This window comes from Trachinotus anak, unplaced genomic scaffold (genome assembly GCF_046630095.1).
Source record: "Trachinotus anak isolate AG129_WGS33_773 ecotype Australia unplaced genomic scaffold, CSIRO_AGI_Tana_v1 ptg000019l, whole genome shotgun sequence".
Classification (NCBI taxonomy): Eukaryota; Metazoa; Chordata; class Actinopteri; order Carangiformes; family Carangidae; genus Trachinotus; species Trachinotus anak.
In genome coordinates, this window is record NW_027273870.1 from 8,664,938 (window position 1) to 8,684,460 (window position 19,523).

The window sequence follows — 19,523 nt, forward strand, 5'->3', positions numbered from 1 at the left end:
CCACCAGACATCAAAAAAATATATATTTACCCAATTAATATGCACTTATTCTCTTTTAAGGTTGTGTTTCTATTCTGTCCTGTGCTCTATTTCACTGTGTGCCTTAACTCCTCACCACAAATACACGGAGCTCAGTGGCACAGAGATGGAAGAGGTTGACTACTGGCCTGGGTAACTCTGATACTTTAGGTTAGGGTCAAAGTATGGCCACTTAAGTGCTTGTTTTTTTCCATTGATAGGTTCAGATACCTGTCGGAGACCTGCCGCCAACCCAAATCAGTCTACAGGGGGAAACATTACATCTTTTATAGTCTATTGTCTATCTTATGGTCTTATTGTCTATTTCTTTATATTTCATTTCCTTTTTTTAGAAACTGCCATCTTTGGTTTCAATTTTCCTGCAATATTCTTTGTCTTTTAAAGCCAAAGAGGTTAGGAGGAGTTGAGAGGGATGTCCAGTCCCCCCAGTTCTCTTAAAGAGCTGGTGGAATCATTTCCATGCAGATTTTCTTTTGGGGTTTTTCTGAGCCCCCTGCATCTGCTTGTCCAGACTAATGAATATGTCTGTCAGTTCATCCATGCCTTTATCTTTCTCCTTCTCCCTCTCTTCCAGAACTGCTGCCTTCAGATGGGAGGTTATTTGAAAGTCACAAAGTCACACCACTACTACTGGATGCATCATTAAATGACAACTTTTAGCCCTCCACTTTTGTCTAACCTCAACTAAACTCACAATAACCCATCAGCTGTCTCATTTGCTCTATGTTTAACCTAGTTATGATTTTTTATTTCCTTTTAGTTTTACATATTTTCCTAATCACTCTCCTTTTACAGTGTATGTTTGTTTAATTGTCCTTCACTATTCTGTATTTGATTTATTTCACAGCTGTAATGCTATGTGTCTAATCAATATCCATCATTGTCTTTTATGCCTTTCATTTCACTCTCTCTTTTATTCCTCCAATATGAAGTGTTTTGAGCTACATTTATTTATTAAATTGCTAAATAGCTTGACATTTCAAAATGCTGTCGAAAGTGAAGTAGAAAACATCTCCAGATCAGCTGCAGAGATGCTTCATACAGGTGCTTCAGGAGGAATTAATTATGGCTTGAAGAGATTTTAGTTTGATTCTACAAAGGCAGAGTGAGGTCATCCCACTGTCTGTCTGTGCTCAGCCCAAGTTCCACATTCACTTCACAGTGAGTGCAGACTAGCTAGACATGTGGGTCTTAAACTATATCGTCACATAATGACATGTAAGATGTGCCTTGTGTCAAAAACATTTGAGAGCACTCTTCTTCATCAACCGGAGCTTGTAGAGGAGTCAGTGCAACAGTTTGACTCATCCACTGCTACAGCAACAGGTGACTCTTCCTCCACCTCCTCTAGCTTCACTTGTGCCTCCTTGCCTCCTTTGTTTTAGAAAAACCTTCTTATATTCACAGCCTTAGCTCGTTAGCCACCACCAGATGCATCAGCCCCGTGACCGCTTTGCTCTCTCTCTCCCTCTCTCTCTCACACTTGTGATCACACAAATTGTGTGTCTGCCAATGCATGCCAATATATAATATATATATATATATATATATATTATATATTGGCATGCATTGGCAGACACACAATTTGTGTATGTATATATATATATGTATGTATATATAATATATAATATATGCTATACTCAGGACTGAGACCTGCCCTGCCCTTTGATGCAATGTTTCCTGCTGCAGAAAACAGATCCTCTGATGGCGTGGATGTTGCAGGAATACAGAGGGACTTTGCCAGCTTTGCCAGTGTGGATAACGTGATGCATTTGTTTTCCACCATGAAAATGCATTTTCCTTCTTGGATGTTGCAGACGTTCTCCAAAACACATCAAGTCCTCCTTCTGCACAGTTTGGTTTAACTGCTGCTCCTCATCTTCTTCATCACTAGGGCTGGAGTCTGATGATGACCGCTGTATATTGTTGAGGAATTATGTTACACCCTTGACATGCGTGACATTTTCACTTTTTTTGTACTGTGGTTTGGACCTGGAATACTTCATCAGCAGGCAAGAACTTCAGTTTTCTAAACCGAGGATCCAAAGCAGCGGCTATTAGGAAGGTGTTTGGACATTCAGGTTGAAACACTGTTAGTCTTTGCCATCTTGCTGTGAGCTGTTCTGCCACATGCACCTAGATAACCTGACTGGTCCAGTCTCAAAAGACGAACTCTCTATGGACTTCTTAAGGCTTAGCACTAGCTGTGGAAGGGCAGAGAGTGTAACATATTGTTGTCCACTGAGACAGACCATAGCTCCTTCAAATGGCTCAAGGGCCTCGCTCAGTTCCTCAGTCAAGTTCCACTGTTCAGGCTTGAGATGAAGGCAGTGGTGTTTTCCTCTCTGCTGGGCCTGAGAGTGTACCAATTACTGGCCATCTTTGTTGCACTTATGTCTTGAACCTGCATGTGCTGTGGCGTGCCCATTTGCTGCTGCTTTTCCTTTAGTTTGGTGCTTGCCAGCTCACTCTTCTTAAAATTCTTCAACTAGACACCCTGCAGCAGCCACACACTTGGAAATAACTTGGTGATACTTCAGAGCGCTTTGCACAACCAAGTTCAGGGTGTGACCTGCACATAGCACCCAGTCATGCTTGCCTGCCAAAATCTTCACTGCTGCTGTCACACTGGCACCATTGTCATGAACAACAGCTTTGACTTTTTTTCTGATGGAATGTCAAATTTGGCTATAACATCTTCAAGCCACTCTACAATATTTGCAGCCCTGTGTCTCTCTTCAAGGGGCATTGTTGTCAGGCTGTGGGACTCCATTTCCCAATCCTCCCCAAGAAAGTGGCATGTTACCCCAGCATACGCCTCAGTAGCAACACTCATCCAAATGTCGGTTGTGAGTGCAATGCTGTCAGTCCCCTTAAGAATGTTCTTCGACTTGCCTTTGATTTCTTTGTACTTTTTCTCCATTGCTTTTGTGAAGTAGGTCCGTAAAGGGACTGAATGAATATGGACTGAAAGTGGAAATCATCTTCTGAAAGCCTTCATCCTCCGCCTGCTGTCCATGGTGGTCCATATATGTCACAATCATGTTCAAAATGCTATCTGTGAACTCAGTTGCTTGCTCAACTGAATATGGTGCTGCTGTCCATAATAAACTGTCCATACGATGCTGGGATTTTACTGAAAGAGAGGAAAAATAATAATTATTAATTATATTAATTATTAGGCCTTAAATATCGTTTGACTGGCAAATGTACTTTTATTACCTATGTTGAGGGATTGCCCTGCACCTACTGATGCTACATACTGCAGTCAAATAAAAGGAATATTTGGTTTTGCTGATATTTTGGTTTCTAGGGAGTCTCTGTGAGAGGTGTGTGTGTGTGTGTGTGTGTGTGTGTGTGTGTGTGTGTGTGTCTGAGTGGGAGAGAAAGAGAGTGAGAGAGGTGCTTGTCCTTGAGCAAAACTAGGCTAACACAGCTACATCATAATTAGCCACCACATTAATAAAATGTTAGGTTCCTAACTGGCCATTACATACAATTAACGTGTATTCTTTACTAGGATTAACTAGCACAAATAGCAAATGTTGTTGACTTTTCCTTTTATCGAGTCCACTCTGTGAAGTTGATGCATAGACTGGATGCTTTCTGCTCAGATGCTGTAGCATTGACGTTGTGCTATTGTGGTAGGCTAATTCTGTTTTACAATAGACACACTGAATAGAGTTTTCATTTGTTTTGAGCTTGAAATTATCCAAAACTTCAGACAGTTTCTGTCATTTTCTCTGGCCTGTCTCTTCACCTCGCTTTTTTCCCTCTCTTTCTCCATTTTCAAAACTACTCCATCAAACCATGTCTGTCTTCACTCACATATCAACAGTGTAAGCATCTGGCGTAAGCCTGTTGTGCAACAGTAATAATCAATGGTGCAAAAACCATATGGATTAAATGATGCTTCGAGGAAAAGAATTTGCCTCAATGACATTTATTAATGGAGTTAATCTAGTTGCTCGAGGAATCGTTTGCCATAGTTACATGCCTCCACCACTCAGACTAGTTTCACATTACATCCCTGTTTATCCAAAGTCATATAAAATAATAACCATTTTGTGAAATTTTGTCATAATTGCTTTATTAAGTCTTGAGTAATGGCTAAAAAGTGTTTTGTGAGGTCACACTGACCTTGACCTTTGACTTTTGACCACCAAAATCAAATCAGTTTGTCCTTGAGACCAGGTGAACCATTTTTACCAGGTTTTAAGAAATTCCCTCAAGACATTACTGAGATATCATATTCACAAGGCCAAAACTGTGTTTTGTGAGGTCACCACAACCTTGACCTTTGACCCTTGACCCCCAAATTTGATCAGTTCATCCTTAAGTCCAAGTGGACATTTGTGCCAAATTTGAAGAAGTACCTTCAAAACCTTACTGAGATATCGCATTCACAAGGCCAAAACTGTGTTTTGTGAGGTCACCACGACCTTGATCTTTTGACCACCAAAATCCTCCTCCACCCCATACCAACATATAACAAAACCACAGTCATAACACAAGCAATCTACATCTATGACATGAAGGCGGGATCCTCCCTGATCCCTTCAAGTTCATCTTTAAGAATGGGGGTTTGGATTTATTTGGACTTATTTGGCTCAAAGAATATAATCCTCACGTAACCACTTTTATTCTACTTCCTATTTTAAATATGGACAAGCTGGTTGAAAAGGCTGGGTCTGTGCTTGGCAGGAGTCTGGACTCACTTAGGACTGTTGTGGTGAGACATATGCACTTTGAGATGCAGGCTTTCTTGGACAATACCAATCATCCTCCACACATCATACTTGTAGGCCAGAGAAGCAGCTACAGCTGCAGCCAACATCTCATCTCATCTCACTGTGCTGCAGGACTGAGCAGCTCAGGAAATCGTTTGTTCAGACTGTTCAACACCTCAAACACCTCTATCTATCTATCTATCTATCTATGAAATCTCCAATCATTTAATTTCTGAACATCCAACTGAATCAACTCTCATCTCTCACTGGAAAAAAGGTAACTGAACATTTTGGTGTACCCAGCTGGATTTTAACAGATGTGATGCCGACAGTGGTTTGACTCAGTGATTCCTGATGCAGCCCAGAAATCAGACTGGAGCAGGATACATCTAGCTTTGTTTGTCAAAATATGTACAAGAATACAGAACATTTACAAAATGTCATATGCTCATATGAAATGTATATTTAATGTCCATGCAGGTGATGGCTACTGATGTATATTTATTTGACATTGTGTATTTATGAATGTTTGTAATTGGGATACACTGCCTTTTCAACCCTATTCACAAAATCCTGCTGGAAGGTGAATTTCCATTTATCCAGCAATATTTAAGATACTGTGTGAGTGGATATTCTGAACATGGTCTAATTTTTCATGCAGGGTCAGACAAAAAAGAAACAAAAAGAAACAAACACTGATAAATAAATAAATTTGAAAATAAATAAATTTGAATATAAATTATAATACAATATTCCATTGTAGAATGTAATGACATAACTTTTTTCTGTGGTTTTGTTATTGTGCATATAAGAACTCAATAAGCAGCAGAATTCACTCAGAGATAAATTCACAGAGTGAACGCAACATCTCAGTATAGACACGAAGAACAAACTCCAACACAACTAAAAGCAACACACTTATCCTGCGTTTAAATTTTGCTGCAGTCCAGAGTGCTCCATTAAAAGAGCACAAAGAGAAGGGACAGGAGAGGAGCAAGAGAGAAGACCAGTCTGAGGTCAGACCCAGTAACACTGGTAGGGATCTGGATTTCACCGACCAGACTCTCCTTCAAATTTCCAAGAGAGAGCTGAATCAAATCATGGACAAGAGGGACAAGAAGATTTCAATGCTGGAGGAAGAACAGCGTGTCCTCATCCAGGAGATCGAGCAGTTGAAGCATGAAACAGCTGAGGAGGAGAAGGAGAAGGCATTCATCGAGGACGCACTGACCAACTCCACAAAGATAAGAAAGGAGGCTGCCCTAAAAATACAAGAGCTGGAGGAAGCTCTTAGAGCTGAAACTCAGAAACAGCAGGAAGCTGAGACTCGCCTCATCAGAGAGACTGAGGAGACCTCCAAAGTCCAGCTCGCATTGGCCCAGGTAGAATACAACCTGGAACTGTCACGTCGCCAGTGGGAGGAGGATAGGTCTCATCTCTTGGGTGAGCACAGACAGGAAACCTCCCATCTGAAGGCAGCAGCAATCCAGGCACAGGAAGACCTGGACCAGGAGAGGCTCAAGTGACACAAGGAGAAGTCCAGCCTCATGGAGTCCTTCAACAACATGAAGCAGGTTCTGGAGGAGAGGGAGGAGGAGAAAGATAAAGGCATGGACGAACTGACAGACATATTAATGAATCTGGAGAAGCAGATGCAGGGGGCTCAGAAAAAACCCAAAAGAAAATCTGCATGGAAACGATTCCTCCAGCTCTTTAAGAGAACTGGGGGGACCGGACGTCCCTCTGACCTCTAAAGCTTCTCCTAACCTCCATCTTCTTCTTCCTCCTCCTCTTTCTCTCGCCTCTCTTCACCCTCCGTAACCCCTCCCTCATCCTCTGCACCCAACAATTTCAAGTAAAGTAGAAGTACTTCAAAACAGTAAATAGCAGATAGCATGTGGTGTTTTATGCTTTAACCGGTGTCCTATATCTGTTTTTCCTCCTGTATATTTTATCTGGTGTTTTTGTATTTTTTGATTTAATTCTTTCATTTGGTTTTATTAATTTGATTGTGAAGCAATTTGTAACAATTTGTTCTGGGTCCATCAAAGAACAGAACTAAGTTCAGACTGTGTAAAGCAAAGTAATTTAACAAACCACCGGCCCCAACAAATACAGAACAAACAGGGACACTGGCTGATCAGACCAGTTGTACACAAAGGGAGATAACATAAAGACTAACACCTTAACCAACAACAAAGAAACACAACAGGACTGTTAGTCCATAAAAGATACTATTGATTCTGCAAAGCCTGAAAAGAAAGCCAGGAACCATCTCAAAGTTGTGTCCTCATCTTAAATTACTGAAATTAATCTCCTGTTAATCCTGTAAATATACATAAAAGAAATGGATATAGTACTATATACTATATATTTGTATATTATGGTCTTATTATATTACACAAAACTGACACTTTCCGCTATAGTTTCTATGTCTAGGCTGAATCTGAATATGTCAGACATGAAAACATATAAAAGCAGTAGCATGTGTAGACAGTGACATTTTAAAGATGTTGTCTGTTTAAAAAGATCAAAATTCATTTAAAATACAGAGAAATCCAACATTCGAGTTTCCTGCAAACTGCAGGAGTCGAGGCTTCGCATTGTAATACCACTATGACCAATTCTACGCATCACACAGAAGGAGTTAGACATAAAGACCTGCCTCTAATAAATGCTAAACTATTGTGGCTGAAGCTGTGTGAGAGACAAAATGGGAAAGGTAGTCTGTCTCAGGGCACCCTGGTAGACCGCGTGCCATCTGAGCTTACTCCTTACCCTAGTCACACAGGTTCAAGTCCAGCCTGTTTCTTTCCTGTCTTTTCTGTCTCTCTCTCTCCCACTATGACTGGATAAAGGCAAACGCCTGAAAAAAAACTAAAAAAAAAAAAAGATATTTTGTCTTTTCTAACTTTCTCTCTGGGTGATCATTTTATAAGTAAATCACAGCACAGTCTTTTTCTCTTATATTTTGATTGGTGATTTTGTCTGCTGATGTCACAGTTATAAAATCAGGATTTGACCATAGGCAGTCCAGCCATATACTAGTTTTGACCTTGTGATCAAGTGTGTCTGCAGAATATAAATGTTATTCAAGTCATTAATAAAGGATTATGGGTTTTTCAGTTTCTGATAAGCCATGAGCCATGAACAGTTGGTCAATTACCTGCAATTACAATTCTCTGTAACTGCAGACTGTATCAAGTCTGTGGTTGTAAATGTTAATAAACTGTTTGGAAATAAATTTTGGTCTGGAAGCTCAGCCAGAGGTGACATCTGAGAGGTTTCCCTTAAAATATAAGCCACCCACAGAAGGGATTTATTAACCATTACCCAACTTTGATACAATCCTGACAAACCTTTTAATTTGATAGGATGAATACACATCCAGCAGACATAGAGCAACATTCGCCTTTATTTTCACTAACTGCGTCTGTCTGCCACTTGGTGCTGAGCAAGTAGCGTAAACTTGGTTTGTAGAGGTTGTTCACTTAAACCAACGATGCCAATAAAGTGATGAGGGCAAGTTGGCAACCAGAAAACCAAAACAATGAACTTAAGAGGAGCACATTCAGCCAGAGCCTGGGAATGACTAGTTCTCCACTGAACACCACAGGGGGTCCTTCGTTCCTGTGGCCAAGCACTGTATTTGGATAGCTAATCACACTGGTCTGACTGTTCACCTGTCCCATATGTGTTTTCTTAAGTTTCTAAGTACTCTGTTGTTTTGATTCTGTCATGTTTGGATTAAGACTGTGCACAGAGAGGAGGGGCTGTTCACAGACGGTCTGTTGTCAGTGTGTTTGAGAGAGAGTTAGAGAGAGAGAGAGAGAGAGAGAGAGGGAGAGAGAAAAGTGGCTGGCCATGTGTTTCAACTACACCATTTTCACAATAACAGCAGGGGTTGGGGTATCAGGTGACAATTTTAAATGAATATAAATTGTATTGCCAGGGACATAAGTCAAAAACTAAACTGTTGCACTTGATCCTATTTAAGGGTTGACTATAGATCTTTGTATGAGCTTAACATGGAGCCTCCTGGGCCTTAGGCCGGGGTCATCATCTTTGACTCTGGCAAGCCTCTCTGAAGGTGTTACTAAAATATCACGTATAGCAGGCTTAAACAAGCATAGATACAAAATGACAATTGATTTTGCAGCTGCATAACCTGTGTTTCATTGTTTTTAATGGATAAAAATTCGCTTTTCCTAATTCACCACCATGTTTAAAAATCTGACAGCCAAGAGACTGGTGCATTTTTCCTGTCAGGTGGAGGACACACTCATCATAATGTCTCAGAGAAGGAGAGCAGCTGTCACCCAGTTTTTTAACCTTCCTGCCATGAACCTGCCTCAAGCAAATGACAACTGAGCCATGGCAGCCCACGGCGAGCAAAGTGAAAACTTTGTGAGGAGATTGAATTACAATCAGGTCATTACAGTTCATCCAGAAAACAACATTCGGTGTTGATAGAGACTAACTTAAATGCGTGTGTCTCCGTGCATAACTGAGCCTTGTTTAGTTGGCAAGCATAGATGGTTGCCATGTTCTACCTGTATGGACCAGAGAACGTGAACAGCAGGTACAGATGGCCGGTGGGAGTACATGGCACCGTGCTGCAGATTCACACACATGCAAGCATGCACACATAAGGGCAGATTCAGACGTTGAGCTCCACTCAGTCATTTTTTTCCTTATTAATCCTCAAATCCCAGCTATATAATTATCATACGCACAGGGATATATGGAGCGAGAGGTAATAAATATGTTAATCATGGTATGTCCACCTTTTTAATATAAAGCACAGATTGCGACTGAAGCCAATGTGTTTCTTTACACTCCCTGAATCCTACAGTATGCAGAGCACTATCAATTTCCTGATGTAAAACAAGTACTTTGCATACTGATAAATGACAAAGACACCCATTAAGGTGTGAACTGCTGAATCAAAATTATAACATAATAACTGTGTCTCTAACATTACATAATGTTAAAAGAGAATCATCATGGTCCCAATCCTCTAAACCCTGAGCTTTCACACACAGGCTATATCAACCCACCCACAGTCATTTTCTCCATCTCACTCTAGTCCAGTGATTTTTTAAGGAATCATCAAAGGGGATGGCACTATCAAACCACACACTGTGCCAAGAAATCATGTAAATGGGAGAGCTGCAATGCACCCAGCTTTCTTCTGGGGATGGGTGTGAAAATTAATGAGGGGCAGTGAAAAGAAGAGAAGACTTACAAAACACTTTGGGATGTCGTCAGGTTTCCGGACATGACTGCCATTAACTGATGATAAAAACAAATGTTCTTAAAGGGGAATCTCACCTATTTTCCACAATAAAGTCTGTTCACAGGTGTCACATAATGTGGAAAAGCATTATATAAAGCCTTTTGTAGCTCTGATAAGCTGCCTCAAGTAATGACCCTGGAGTCAGCACTGGTCTGAAGAATACAAGAACAAGACTGCAAGAAAAAAACCTGACAAGGTGGAGTTAGAAAGGAGTGTGTTTCCTAGACATCTAGAGCCCACAACTCGTCTCTGCTTGAAGCTACATTAGTCTCTGCTAACATAACAGATCTGAATTGCTGTCAGTTGTGAGTTCTGTAATCTTGGCATCAGATTTTGACAAAGAAGAAGACAATGTCTCTGGTTTGGTTTCCTAAAAAGTCGCTAAATGAGACAACAGAAGTTGTTGTGTACCTTCAACGTTCCCAGCAGCACTCTATTATGCTTCCCCAAAGATACACATCTCAACAGACCTATGCAGAGTGGTGTTATGGGTAACAGTAGGTGGCAGAGGCTCACAGAGGAGCCAACATGCACACCTCTCATATCTCAACAATATATCATGTGGATCTGCGCAGCAAGCAAGCTGAATAGCTGATTCAACCCCTGCCATGAAAGTTTCAAACAGAGACAAAAACAAATGTACTACATGTAAGTAGAAAGAAAAAACGAAAGAAACAGCCACATAAACTCCTGTACATACTCCTCTTTGTGCAGCTTGGAGAAGTACAACTCTGATATAATGAAAGATGGAAATGCAACAGAATAAAAAATTATCAGGTCTCTATCATTGAAACTAAAAGTAATTCTAACAGCTAATTGTGTGTGTGTGTGTGTGTGTGTGTGTGTGATAATAATGTGTGTATAAATGCAGAAAAATTGTATCCACATTGTTTATTTACGGATGTATCTTTGGTTAAAACCTCAAGTCTCCTCATCCGGTTTTCCCACCTCCAAGACCAAACTCCTTTGGTCTTTTAGCTTGTCTGAGGCTAGAACTCTGAAGAGTCTCAGTCAGCTCATGTAGTAGACAAAGCTGAACAAAGCTGTGAAGACTCCCTAATTTAATTACCATTATTAATTATTTCCAATTATTTCCCTGTGTGACCATTAAACCGTTTAATCAACGCGTGGCCCAGCACTGAATGAATCTCTCGTGGGTGTGATTGTGTATGTGTGTACTAATTTGACATGGTTGTTTTGCAATGCGAGCTGCCATTTGATTCTGTTGTATTATTTAGCCTCGATAAGATGTTAATGAGGTCTCTGTTTGTCTGATCTACAGATCAGGCAGCAATAATCTGCTTCAGTTTGATCACTGAGAGAAAATCTGAACCACCGGTACAGCCATTATGAGGTGCAGTAGTTATATAGGAATCTGTGTCATGGATGTTTATTTATAGTAAAAACAAAATGAACAGCAGGGAGGTGTTAGAATGAACCAATGCATTACATACTGTAGATACCAAATGATTCATATCAGTCTATGTGTATTCAGTCTTGTAGTCTTAAAGAGAAAAGGAAGAGAAAGTAAGGATCTAGGCATGGGCGTATTCAGTCATTGAAATGCTCCCTTGTTTACTTCCTCAATCTGTTATCCAGACAGTTTTGTACTCTGACCTTTGACAGAGTATTCACTCTTTTTTACAGAGTAGCAGACTGTCTCATATTTATGAGCACAACACCAAATGGCAGATTTAAAGGTGCCCGAGCTGCCGTGAAAAATTAAATTCATCTAAATATGAAATAACCTCATACCTCATGCACGGTCTCACATCAGTGCAGGCAAGTGAGTGTGCCCTATCTGTTTTATTTTGTCCTTCACTTTTCTTTCTCCCTTCCTCTCTGTTTAGTACAATGTCACACAAGGGCACATACACAAACACACTCAGATGCACATTATACTTTGTGGACACATTCATAAATACACACACATAAACACTGCTAATCATATTGCAAGAGAGGATTCAGATGTTTCAAATGACACAGTTTGAGAATTAAAAGCAAAATAAAGAAAATGTATGGGAGGAATATAATTTCTCTTTCTCTGTGAATACGACTGAACATAACCACTGTCTAATGCAGTCTGAATGCACTGCATTTCACTGTATTAAAAAAGTTGCATGCAAAAGTATCATTATTATCATTATTATTATCATTATTATTATTATTATTATTATTATTATTATTATTATTATTATTATTATTATTATTATTATTATTATTATTAGTATAGAAATATCAAAACAGTATATGAACAGTTGATATATCGCTTGGTCTCAATGCAGTTTGGTAAAAAAAAAAAAACTCACGAAACATATCATACAGTTCATCTATGATCTATATGTGTTCTCGTACATAAGGATCATACAGATACACACACACACACACACACACACACACACACACACACACACACACAGTCACAGATGCAGGGGACCTGGGAACTGTTGACAGATGTACTGTTCTTTCGCCCCAAAAGCCCAACTGTTAGCCTTCTGTTGTTGGCTGCACTGCACACACACATACACATACACACTGCCTTTTCTAGCTCACATTCCGCCTCTACAGTCAGGTGACACTAAAGCCCAAATAAATTAAAAACACCCCAAAGGACTGCATAGTAACCATTTAGCCACCACAACAAAATCAGTGCAGTTTCTATGTCCTCATTACTAGACAGGGAAAACTTCCATGCACAGCAATGTAAACTGCATTGGGCAACTGCACATTTTTATCAATCCTGACAATATTATACCTGGAGTGTGGGACTTTTACATGTAAATCAATCATATACAGTAAATGAAAACATCCTATATTCAAGCCATTTGCCAACAAGTTCACACAATGCTGATTAAGACTATCAGCACCAGATAAGTTTTGACACAGTGGAATTTTAAATCTGGTGTGTGTGGCGACACTCCTGCACTGATGTGTTTTACATCAACTTGCAAGTGGCCAGAGCTGATGAGGGGAGCAACCTTAGTGATGGACAGAGTATGGCAGATTCATGGTGAAAGAACCAAAAATATGTCCAAGAAAAGTTTCTAATGCTCCAGATAATAATTAAATGCAGCATTCAGAGGAAGGATTTCAATCTGAAAAACAAAGTGATCAACAGTGATGACAAACACCATAGTCGGATGGCTGGGGGGGGTGTTCTGGTCTCATCTGTGAGGTTGTAACTAATCTGTGATTGACAGCACATTCTTTCATGTGCACCCCAGATGACAGGCACACAGAGAGGGCTGGTAAAGAGATGGGCCAGATAAAAACATACCAGACTTTATGGATTTTTTGACGACCAACTGATGTTGCAGCCCACAGGGATTTGTCTCCATACCAATGGTCATGGGAGACAAAAGTTCAGCACTTCAGGTTTAAAGCTTGTGAACTTGAAATAATTACTCATGGTCTCAGAATAGCAAGTTTCCTCTCCATTATCCACTCAGCAGTTTTGTTTTATGATATGTGATGATCATTTTTGCTTGATATTTTAGCATTTTGTTTCAATTGAGGAAACACAGGAATCAATTTCAATGATTAAATTGGTTTTAATGGTTTTGTTTTCACTGAAATCATTTTGACAAGATGCCCCCTTCCAGAGATCCTCAGAGGAGGGTTGAATGTTTGTCTTCTGCACTCTCAAACTCTGTGAACCAGACACAAACGAGATGGAGAATTTCACAATCTTGGTGCAGACACCCACAAATACAACAGGAGATCACTTACTGTATGCATAGATTGCATATCTTTCCAGGTTTGAAAGAAGGCAAAACAATGTGACCAAATGTGAGGTGCAACCATTTACAGTTTACTTCAACAAAAATAATACCTGGATGTTTCACATCTTATCTGCATCCATTGATCTTTACATGATTTTTTCAGTTTTTGTTGACCTAAAGTTTTTTATTTTGTTTTTTACCTTAGGCAGTTCACCACCTTTGTACCATTTAAGGTTATTCACTGGATTTGAGCTGCTGAAATTTCAGTAAAAATAGAAAAATGGGGGTTAGGGTTAGGTTGGTTCTAAAACTAGTAAATCACATCATCTAATTTTTTTCATTTGACAATTGTCAAATACATATTCCATTTATTTGAATTTAAAGAGAGCATTTTTAGTTCATTGTTTCTGTTTGGAAATCCTGGTTGTACTGCATTTCATGCAGTTATTGTGCTTTGACTGGCAGACATTTATCCTTGTGTTACTCGTAAATACTGAGCAACATTGAAAGTTGAGTGTCTGCCAACCGTCACAAATACAGATGTAAATATAAATATATTTGTGACCTGATGTCACTCTAATGTGTTGCTCCACAATGGATGTTTGTAGGAGCAGCTGTTGTCACATTAATCAAACAAACCAAGGACACGGAATTACACTGATTAATTCATCCCTCATGCAGCACCTAACATTGTGTGTAGTATGTAATGCATATAGTACATACTATATCTCCAGTGATGTGTTTTTCCCAGGGTTTAAGAGTTGGGGGAATAAACTGTGAATTCAGTCATCTCCTGAGACAAAAGTTACAGAAAAAGAGTACAATAATGAGACGTTAACAGGGAAACCGAAACAGAAATAATTGGATGTCTTCACCTCAGGGATTTATTTGTCTGATTTTATTTTAGAACATATCGGTTTGTCTATGGAATGAGGCAGAACCCAACTGTGCGCAATTTGCAGAAGGCTGTTCATAGCTTCAGGGTTAACACATGGCTACATAACAGAACATCGGTGACAGAGTCTCAAGTGCTATGTTAGTTACACTAACACTCACAGAGAAAGGAAAGAATGCAAATGACTACAGACACAGGCTGTGGGTGAAACACTGTTTTGTTGTGACTTATCACACCACAGTAAATACACAGAAACAGACGTACATTTCAGGTTGAACATTTGTTTGTACTCGGCATCTAGTCAACACCTCCAAGATGTTTGGACAGGATAGTCAAATTCTGTTATGCACTTAAAAACAAAATGTAGAGTTTTCCCATGAAACCTAAAGGAGCACTCCAGTAATTTAGTTCTAGACACATGCATGCACAGCCACGGTAATGGTTGTGTGAGGCTTTAACTTAGCAACAGCACTGCCTGAGCTAAATGCTAACATCACTGGCTAATGTGCTCAAAATGAAAATGCTAACATGCTGATGCTAGCACATGCAGGCTAGCTTCTGTTTCACTAGTTTCTGTTACTCAATGCAACCTCTCACTCAGCATTTCTTTCATTAACTTTCTGAATGAATGGCGTTACTGTGGTTTGCTTTCCATATTCTAAGATAATTCGCCATCCACTACAACAGCTGCTGTGAGGAATCTAAGCCTTGTTGATTGAAACAACCATTAGTCTACTTTGTGAGCAAAGAAAAAAACTGACCTGTGCAGGAATGACTAACCTTCTTCTCAAAGCCCTCAATGATGGTAAGTGGAACGTCGTAGCTTGGCAGTGGCCAGAGGAGGCCATATTGGTAGATCCAAATTTTGAACTTCCCTGGTGGCCCAAATATGTCCACCACTGCTGGCTTGGAGTAGTGCAGTGTCCCTCAGGGTGCAGTCAAAGATCTTTCCCAGGCCCTTAACTGGATTATCTGTGATAAAAGGTATCTGGACCCCTCTTAGCAAATAAACAGAATTTGTCCGTTACTTTCCTCTTTGTTACAACCAAGGATCAGGACTTCTGCCAGCTTGAAGTCCATCCAGGCCTTGATGAATCACTCAAGACCTAAGGTCACCTCTGAGATGATAGTCATGTCCTTTGTATGCACATCATCCAGACCAACCACCTCTTGGCACTGCTGGTAATAAATATAAAAAATTTAAAAAAAAAAACATAATCCAGCTATTACACTGCCAAGTGATTGGGAAAACAGTTTAGTATTATTTGAGCATAACTTCTGGGTGATGCCGCTGGTATGGCTAAAACAATTGGTCAAAGTCCATCAAAGACACTTTACTTCCAATAAGGCAACTGAATAACATATTTTGTTGGTCCATTCCTGCCTGATAAATACCCACTTTTTCAAAGTCTATCCCCCCAGTGCAGACTTTCTATTATTATTATAAGTCTCTATAAATAAGTAGAGATAACTTCACTACCACAGGATTGGATTTATCTTTCCAGACTTGATAAATTGTGATACTGTTTTAACAGGCTGACAACAACTGAATTTGTTGATTAAATTGAACTTTATGTATTAAATGCCCCTTTAAGCCATGAAGCCAAATGCTCTAATGTAAAATAAAAAAGGAGGAGTATTGCACAAATATGACTGCACCCTGGAGGAAACCACTTACCCACCACATGACAGGTCAACTAGTCCTCTCTTTGAGCAAGGTCATCCACTACTGAGCTGTTTTCATTTCCTCCCATCCTTTATTTCCCTTTGCTCTTGTTGTTTGGCTCTCTCAGTCTCTGTCTCTTTCAAACATTATGTTCAGTGATGGCCCTGCTCCTTATGAATTCAAGACAGTGAATTCAACAGTTTCTCCTCACTCCAACTGTAGTCTGCACACTGTTTAACATCTCCAACAAACTTTTAGACGAACTCTTGCTCCAAAACTCACATATATTCAATAAGTAATTCTCTCTATGCCTTAGCATCTAAATGATCATTTCCGCCACCACTGTCAATAGATGGGTAACTGAAATTGCTTCTGATGTTCATTGAATGACATCTACAAGTAATAAACTGGGAAATTGGATAGTGTGAGCTTTTGAAAAAGCTGTTTTCTCAAATGGCAGCATGCATACCCACACAGCTGAATCAGGTAGATGAATACTCTGAGCCCAAATTCAAAATTGAACGGTGTGATAAGTTTTTCAATGAGATCTGTGGTCCATTAAAATGGCTTGGACTCCTTCCAGAAAGACAACATCTCTATCTCGGTCTTGCTCTATCTTTCTCTTTCAACTTTGCCTTTGTTCTCTGCATCCCTGCTTTATCCAGGGACATTTATCTTATTCACGTTGAGATTACAACTCACCACCAATTTATGATTAATGTAGAGGAAGAAAGCCCTTCGACATCTATGCAGATATTGGCTTCAAATGAAATACTATTCCCACTTAATACCTGCAAGTGTCATGCATTGTCGCTGTATGGAATATGCAGTACATTTTGAGTGGTGGCATAAACCTTGTTCTTTTCATTTTTCCCAATCCCAAGCTCTCCATGGATCCCAAATCCTTTGGTTCTCACTGACTGATTCCCCAAAGAAACTTCACAGCATCAGTCCTTTGTTTATCTGGCACCTGGCAGCTCACCAGGACCCAGGAGCTTTCACTCTATATTCTCCCCCTTTTGAATTCCAAGGGCGCATGTATGGTAGGGCCGCATTTATTCACATGCTTTACTTCTATAAATAGAGCCTAATGCCTCTGTACATGAGATCCATGGTTTATCAGGATACCTGAGGCTTTTGCTGTCAGAAAAATGTAAAAGGTACTGTGCAGGTACAGGCACCATGCTGGGATCAGATCACAACAGTGATTTAAATGGGGGTGGTACGTGTATTTTTTTTCCATAGGCCTGGTCATTTATCTGACAAAGAAAAACATTCATATTCCAAAGATAACACTGATGTAAATTTATATCACTTGGATGCAGACTTAAGAGGTTGCTCGTTTATTCAATCATTATTATTATTATTATACACTCAGCTTGGCCTTTTTTACTAATTTATGTAATTTTAAGGTGGCACTCATTATTTACTTTATGAAAGTAAACGTTTAGCCAACTACAGTTCTGTAGCAGATATTGCAGGGCAACTGTGCAAATTGTTGCCCACAGGCTGGAAGTAATTATGAATTATTCAAATATGTAAAAAAAAAGTTTCAGGTAAATCTCAGTAGGCTATTTTTTAATTGAAAATCATGTTGCAAGAATAAGCCTTTTTATTACCTTGTGCTGGAATACCTAGCCACAGGAGTTCATTTAGGCAAAATTAACAAGTGAACATTTACAACAGTTATATCTGATGAAAGGAGCTCCATGCTTGCAGCAGTGTGAGCACAGAAATCTTAACAAAACGCCATGATGCAACCCCCAAAATGAAAGTACAGAGGGAGGGCAGAATTCATTAATACCTGTCTAATCTAATGCCATCATTTATACTGTGACTATTTTGATCCTTTGTCAAGGTGTTGGGGGAAGTGGAGGGGAGGATGTCGGACCATGGAGCACGACTGAGGCTGGTGCAGATCCTGGCTGTGCCAGAGGCCGTCGGAGCCTGGCCTTGTGTGGAGTCTTAAGCCCATCCGTGAAAGGTGGGGTTGAGGTGATGATGGGTGCCGACAAGATGAGCAGGACAGAGACGGGTTGGTTTATGACTGCACGTCCAAATACTCTGCTAGACCAGAGTGAAAGGTACGAATGAACCTGGCTTTGTCAATTGACAGAACGAGGCAATGGCACTGCTGTGCTCTGAAATCCATTATTTCCAAGCCATATCAGTTTGTCGCTACACCTGCACTTAGCTCAGTGCAGCAATGCCCAGCTCTGTGAGTTCAAGCTAGTTGAATTTTAACCGCTGTGCACTGTAACGAACACCTGTGCGGCCAATAGGAACGAGGCATCCAGACAGGCATGGAAAACAAACAGAAAGTAGATCTGAAACCAGTTGCCATGGATGTTCACAAGCCTAAATTCCCCAAGCTGCTCTCTGTAGCTGAGGAGACTGTTCTTGCTTCTCCTCTTCTTTTTAGCTGGGCTAATGCTAACGCTTGTTTCTTAGCACTGGAAAGGTACATCTTTGTTGCTGGCAACAACACTCTCTACACACAGCAGGAGCTTCCCGCTTCATGGTGACGGGTCCTGCTAGTCCCAGCGGTCCCACTTTATCACCAGATGAAGTTAACCCAGTTGTCCCAGTTAAATGAGCGATCCAATTTCCCTTTTTTACCAAACACTTCTAAGTTATAATATTTTTCATTAAATCAAATCCCATTGTTGATAGTATCAATGGTCAGCATTTTTTACCAATAGCCATTCAATGTATGTGCATATTGAAATGACCTCTGTGTGCACTAGTATTCAATGTTAGTGGTAGAGTCTGCCATTCCCATGATGGATTCAGTGCTTTCACATGTACAGGGGATTCAGGGGAAATGACACCACGTGTAGTTCAGTAGTGCTGTGAGAGATGCAATTTATTTGTCAGCGAGATAAGCGCTGGCTGTGACTGTTCATAAAAAATTCTTCTACAAAACCAGAGAACGGTAGCCAAAAACTACAAACTCTATACGCACTGTTGGAACGTGCAATGTGTTGTATTCAACCGCATTTGCTGATACCTTGTCTGTCCACAACAGGAGAACACTGATCAACAGAAGCAAATCCTGGCTTTCAACATGTATCCATGCTGCTTTCAGTTCAACACAAGCAGCAGGGTCTGCGAGGTAACAAGAGAAACCAGATTTTCACTGCTGGGTCCGTGGAGTCAGCCCCGGGCCCCA

General features: G+C 40.1%; 1 protein-coding gene across 1 annotated transcript; it reads left to right on the forward strand.

Moving 5' to 3' along the window:
* The first annotated feature begins 1,712 nt into the window (after positions 1 to 1,712).
* Positions 1,713 to 8,093, forward strand: LOC139635993 (plasminogen-binding group A streptococcal M-like protein PAM). Its single transcript, XM_071503619.1, has 3 exons — positions 1,713 to 1,791; positions 4,912 to 5,046; positions 5,715 to 8,093. The coding sequence occupies exons 1-3, from the start codon at positions 1,713 to 1,715 to the stop codon at positions 6,293 to 6,295; spliced, it is 795 nt and encodes a 264-aa protein (XP_071359720.1). The 3' UTR covers positions 6,296 to 8,093.
* The last annotated feature ends 11,430 nt before the right edge of the window (positions 8,094 to 19,523 follow it).

Bases quoted from the DNA above. Each gene is read 5' to 3' on its own strand.
- LOC139635993 (XM_071503619.1), top strand. From the start codon at position 1,713: ATGTTTCCTGCTGCAGAAAACAGATCCTCTGATGGCGTGGATGTTGCA. The intron at 1,792-4,911 runs GTGTGGATAACG...AGGACTGAGCAG, and splicing joins GGACTTTGCCAGCTTTGCCA to CTCAGGAAATCGTTTGTTCA. The intron at 5,047-5,714 runs GTAACTGAACAT...ATTTTGCTGCAG, and splicing joins CATCTCTCACTGGAAAAAAG to TCCAGAGTGCTCCATTAAAA.